Source organism: Grammomys surdaster, unplaced genomic scaffold, assembly GCF_004785775.1.
Source record: "Grammomys surdaster isolate TR1022 unplaced genomic scaffold, NIH_TR_1.0 894, whole genome shotgun sequence".
In the NCBI taxonomy this organism is placed as follows: Eukaryota; Metazoa; Chordata; class Mammalia; order Rodentia; family Muridae; genus Grammomys; species Grammomys surdaster.
Genome location: NW_021605313.1, coordinates 90,944 through 96,829, shown reverse-complemented (window position 1 = coordinate 96,829; position 5,886 = coordinate 90,944). Strand labels below are relative to the sequence as shown.

Sequence of the window (5,886 nt, the reverse complement as noted above, 5' to 3'; positions counted from 1 at the left end):
TAATTATTAGACGTTGAAGAAAGATTATCACTCACTGATCTGTATGTGACCTCATTTAAACAGAGCAGAGGGTAAACTGAGGTTTTCCTAGGACATAGGGATTCTGTTCCTGTGGGCCATGAGATGCAGAGCACACAGCAGCTCTTTGCTGAGTCTCCAGCCTGTCCTGAACAATTCACCCACATGTCCTCACTACTGCAAGGGCCAATTTCTTATCCCTTCCCCCAGTTCTGCTTTTCATGGAACTTTGACTAATGCATAACATATATACTAGAAATTCAGTCATTTTGATGAACAAATGAACAATTCTCTTGATGAGTCTCAGGGGCATGTTGGTCTGCTCCCAAGCACGAATATTTAAATTAAAAAATGTTTCAGTTTAGACAGGTCGTAAGTGGTTCCTTTAAGCATCATTTTTTTTTTTTAATCAATCATATAGACTTTTTGTTTTAGAACTTAGTTGCAATTTCTGGGCTCTTTTTAAACCTGGTACCTGGGACTCTATTTCTTTTTAGCCTCTACATTTTGATATTTCTTTTCCTTGAGTCTTTGGTGGGAAAGAGAAGACAAGGATTCTCTCAGCACTCTACAAATAGAGGAAAGCTCAATTGTGAGCCCTGATTACTCACCTTGGCTGTGGTGTTAGTCAAGTCTGCTGTGCCACATTCTTCCCACAGAACCTTCTTCAGTTAAGATATCATTTTATTCTGATTTAGAAAACTGTGGCCAGACTCAAGGGAAAATGGCATTTGAGTCACAGGGAAACTTCTCTGTGTTCAGCTCCACCCCTGGGATGGGAATAATTGTTGACAGTTAAGTTGGTTGGGGGTTTCTCAGAGACATTACAGAAATGGCCAATCAGATCATACCTCTTGCCGAACTATCTCTGAGGCATGCTTTCCACGAGTTCTAATGCACCAGCGGCCCAGCTAACCTGGCTCCCTTAGTTATACAAAGTGCTTTTTCTATTTCCTGCAGAAAGACTTAGCCAACACTGAGGTCAGAGTCTTCTATTTTATTTTTTTTAATTATGGTTCTCTCATACAATATACCCCAACTGCAGTTTCCATTCTTGTCACCTCCACCTTCCCCATCACTCATATCTATTTCTACTCTGTATCCCTTTAGAAAAGAGCACGTGTCCCGGGGTATCACTTGAACAAAATACAGTAAGACTAGGCATAAATCCTCATATCAAGGCTGGGCAAAGCAAGTGAGTAGGAGAAAAAGGATCCTAAGGCCAGAGCAAAGACTCAGAGGTACCCCAACTCCTACTGTTAGGAGTCCCACAAAACCACCAAGCTACACAACCATAACATATATGTAGAGGGCCTTGGTCAGACTCATACAGGCTCTGGGATTGTCGCTTCAGTCTTTGTGAGCCTGTATGAGCCCCGTTCAGTTGATTCTGTGGGCATGTTGTCCTGGTTCTTCAACCCTTCTGGCTCCTACAATTCTTCCTGCTCCTCTTTGTTTTTGTTTTTTTTTTTTTTTTTTGCTGTGGGTTTGGTGGTTCCTTGAGCTATGAGTGGACTTGAAATTAATGGGCCAATAATTCTGTAGGTCCTGATGAAAGTAGAATCGATATGCTTTAGAAAGAAAACTTGGATCAAGGTAGGTTCAAAACTGAAGAAACATGAAACTTAAAGATGAACATTGTGATCACTCACCAAAGTACTGGAAATCAGGAAAATGTGATGTTATGAATCCCCCAATATAATACATTTTGATGAACTCACAAACTTAATACCTGCCACCCAAGTGATGTTCTTATGCATTCAATCTCTTTTTTCCTGTATCTATTTTCTCAAAAGTAAAGACAGTTTATTGGATCCTGCACCTCCTACCACCAAGCAATTGCTACAGTACTTGTCAGTCTTCTTTGTTTCAGATATAACACTTAACATATCCTTAATTCATTCACCATGTAATGTAGCAGAATATCAACTCTGAGAGGGTCCTGCAGCAGAGACTTGACTCTGAGTCAGTGTGCACTATAAGCACTTTTGCATGTGTATTATGTAACAGGTAAAGCTATGATGCCAACTGTAAAGGAATGTGTGGAGTCTCTGTCAAGCCCCAACATGATACCTACTAGGTACAAAGACACAAATCAGGAAAATCAACCTCACTGGCTTGAAAGTGGTTGAAAAAATGATCACCATTAGACTATAAAACAGATGATACTAAATTCTGCGTGAATGGACCAAGATATTTTTAGAATCCAATTTTATTTCCAGAATGGAGCCTGAACCAGGGGCAGACCATAATTCATGCTTTAAAACTGGTATAAACACTTGAGACGGACTGAAAAACTTCTACATATGTGAGCACCACCTTCCAGGTCTACCTCCACCACTTGACTCTTCTCCAGTCATACCTAACTACTTGTTCTACTGTGCAGGCAGAAGTCTTTCCCCTAAATCTCCTCCCACTTTTATTTCTCTACTTATCTACATTAGCTCAAATTTCATCATCCATCAAATATGCACTCTCCCTTTTTCTCAGGAGCCCAGTCATAACAGAGAAAATCCCAAAAGTTCACAAATGTATGATTTCCTTCCTTCCCAACCTTAGCCAGTATCAGTGACACATTGTTTGTCTTTAGACTTCTTTGCTTATCCATCCCTACTCCAATGGACTGAGATTCTTGAAGACAAAATAATTTCGTGTTTCTACTCCTAAGACTTAAGAAACTTAAAAATACTCATAAATAAAATATTTGCTTTAAGCCTAACTTTTTAACATATGGGTCAGGTCCCCATATGGGCTGACATCACCAGATGTTGGGGACATGGCAACAGCAGTTAAGTTTCTGAATGTTCAGTGAACTAAATAGTATCCAAAATGAAACAAATAATGGATTGGAAAGGTTTCTGAAAACAACAGCCTATGCTGCAACCAGGTGACTTCATTGCTGGCTTATGCTACCACACCACAAATTCTAGTGAATACAGCCTGCAACAACTTGTGTCAGTTTTGAGTCTATTGTGTTTTTTGTTTGACTTTCCTGTACACACAAAATTTCTTCTTATAGAAACATAATGTTTTTATTGCAGAAAAGAAAGCTTTTGAATATTTTTCTACTGTCATTTTTTCCACACAAAAATATAAAATGAATCCCAGTGGAGGAGTTAGAGAGACTGAAGGAGCTTCTGAAGGGTTTGTGGCCTAATGGGGAGTGCAGCAATTCTAACCAACAAGAGCTTCCAAGGTCTAAATCACCAGCCTGGGAACACACAGGGAAGGACCCATGGCTCCAGTCCTATATGTAGGATAGGATGGCTTTGTCATGCATAGGTGAGAGAGGAGGTCCTTGGTTCCCTGAATATTGGTGTAGGGAAATTTGAAGGCATGGAGGTGGGAGTGGGTGGGTGGAGGTACACTCTTATAGAACCAGGAGGAGGAGGGAAAGCATAGGGGGTTTCTGGGGGCTGGGTAATGGGGATAGGGGATAACATCTGAAATGTAAATAAATAAAATATCCAATAAAAATATAAAATAAGTATTATCTTTGGAGTGTATAATGCTAGAATTTAAAGTAGAACTGTATGACTTACTGACTTCAGGTTAATTCTGAAATGACTCTAAGTGTACTTCTGCCATTTTGTCCTATGTTTTTATAAAGTAATATTCTCAGCAGGAGTCATTATAAAAAAGAAATGTCATTTAGCTCTGAAAACTTTTAAAGATACTTCATAGTCTGCAATCTGCACTACTCAGCTGAGACTAAATTGTTTATGTGAAGGAATATTTCATTAACATCCAAATTTGCTTTCATGTTTAGTAAGTGGTAAAATTTACATTTAATACCGAATGTTTTCACATAAAAATTTCCATGACTTTTTATTAGTAAATATTTGGTTTCAATACTTATTTTGTACACATGCAAACCTATGATTGTGTAAAAATTTCTAGGTGAGAAAGCATCGAAGAGAATAATGTTAAGAAGGCTTGTTGTAATAAATAAATGAATAGTTCAGTTACTAGAATGGAAAATCTGCACTGGTCTTTACAACATATTGTGACATATACTACTTAGTGTATAATGATCCTAGCAATACTGTATAATATAATCATTCACATTTATTCATGGAAAGGACACAAAGATAAACAGATAAAAACTTGACTCTCTGCTTACCTAGGACTCTATACATACTTTTAACAATATAGCCATTACATTATATGAAATGTTTTTATTTTTAGAAATTTAATGTCTACAAAGCAAAGGCAATGTAGAAACCATTATTCTGTTCCTGGAATCTAAAACAGGTCCAGAAAATATTGGCCTTAAGAAAATACATGTGACATAAATGAGGTAACAAGTGAACAAATTTTCAGGTCAGAGAATGTAGCTCAGTAGTAGAGGGCTTATATAGCACGTTAGGTGACTTAGGTATAATCCCTAGCACCATAGTAAACAATTATAGAATGAATTTTCACCACAATCTTACACTTATTGTTGGTACCCACAAAACGTTATGTGTATGACTTGATCCAGCTAGTTAGTATATTATTTTTCTTTCCCTAAACACTTCACAGGTTCCAAGTCTTATAAGCATCCAATGTCATCAGGTCTAGTCTTTTCCTCTCAGAACTCTGAACATGGCTCCCCTGATGGGCTTGGACTTGACACTATAGATGATGGGGTTGAGCACAGGAGGTACCACAAGGTACACATATGCAACCAGGGCATGAACAATGTGAGGCAGGTGTTTTCCAAAACGGTGGATCATGGACACACCTATGACTGGAATGTAGAAGACAAGGACAGCCAAAATATGTGAAACACATGTGTTGAGGGTCCGGACACGCTCCCTGGGAGAGGCTAGCCCCATCACTGTGTAAAGAATCAAGGAATAGGACATGACAATAAGCAAGGAGTCTACACCCACTGTGGACAGAACCACATAAAGTCCATATAGGATGTTGACAGTAATGTCAGCACAGGCCAGCTTCATGACATCAGCATGGAAACAGAATGAATGAGACAGGAGTATCCTACCAGGGCAGTAGTTCAGTCGCTTTAGCAAGAAGGGCACTGGGAATAGTGACAGGGTAGCTCGAGCTACAATGGCCACCCCAATCCTGATGATGACATTGTTAGTGAGGACAGATGCATAGCGCAGTGGGTTGGAGATAGCCACAAAGCGGTCAAATGACATGGCCAAGAGCACTGAGGACTCTACCACAGAGAAGGAGTGTAGGAAGAACATCTGGATTAGACAGGCATTGAAGTCGATGAAACGATAGTCAAACCAAAGCACAGCCAGGGTGGAGGGCATCGTGGACAAGCTGAGACCCACATCACTTAGGGCTAGCATGGATAGGAAGTAGTACATGGGCTGGTGTAGGCTATGGGTCCTCCTCACAGCCAGGAGGATAAGGCAGTTTCCAGTGAGTGCTACAGTGTACATGAACGAGAAAGGGATGGAGATCCAGCCATGGGCAGCCTGTAGACCTGGGATGCCAATCATGAGGAAATACTGTGGCTGGAAGAAGGAGATGTTGATGAAATTTTGGGAAGGGGTCATCCTTGGAGACATCCGTGGACTCTTGGCAGATATGATGTCTTCAGTCTCTGAAGAAACCTAAGTAAAAGATGAAGTTATGCAAAGACTTGGTCTATAATATCTGTTGATATGGGTTCAAGCATGATCATGACAGATATGAGTCAGATTTAGAAATGTAATGTGTCTAAGAGAAAAACAATACTTCTAAAGAAGGAACATAGAGCTGGTAAGGTGGCTCAGTGAGTACAGGTGGTTGTTCCCAAGCTTGACGACCTTAGCTTGTTTTCAGATCTAGTTTTGTAGAAGTAGAGACTGAAACTATCACTATGGCCTCTGATCTATACATCTACATCCCTCATACTAAGTAAATTAA

General features: G+C 39.7%; 1 protein-coding gene across 1 annotated transcript; it reads right to left on the bottom strand.

Moving 5' to 3' along the window:
- Positions 1-4,577: 4,577 nt before the first annotated feature.
- Positions 4,578-5,534, bottom strand: LOC114634183 (olfactory receptor 51I2-like). Its single transcript, XM_028782852.1, has one exon. The coding sequence runs from the start codon at positions 5,532-5,534 to the stop codon at positions 4,578-4,580; it is 957 nt and encodes a 318-aa protein (XP_028638685.1).
- Between the last annotated feature and the right edge of the window lie 352 nt (positions 5,535-5,886).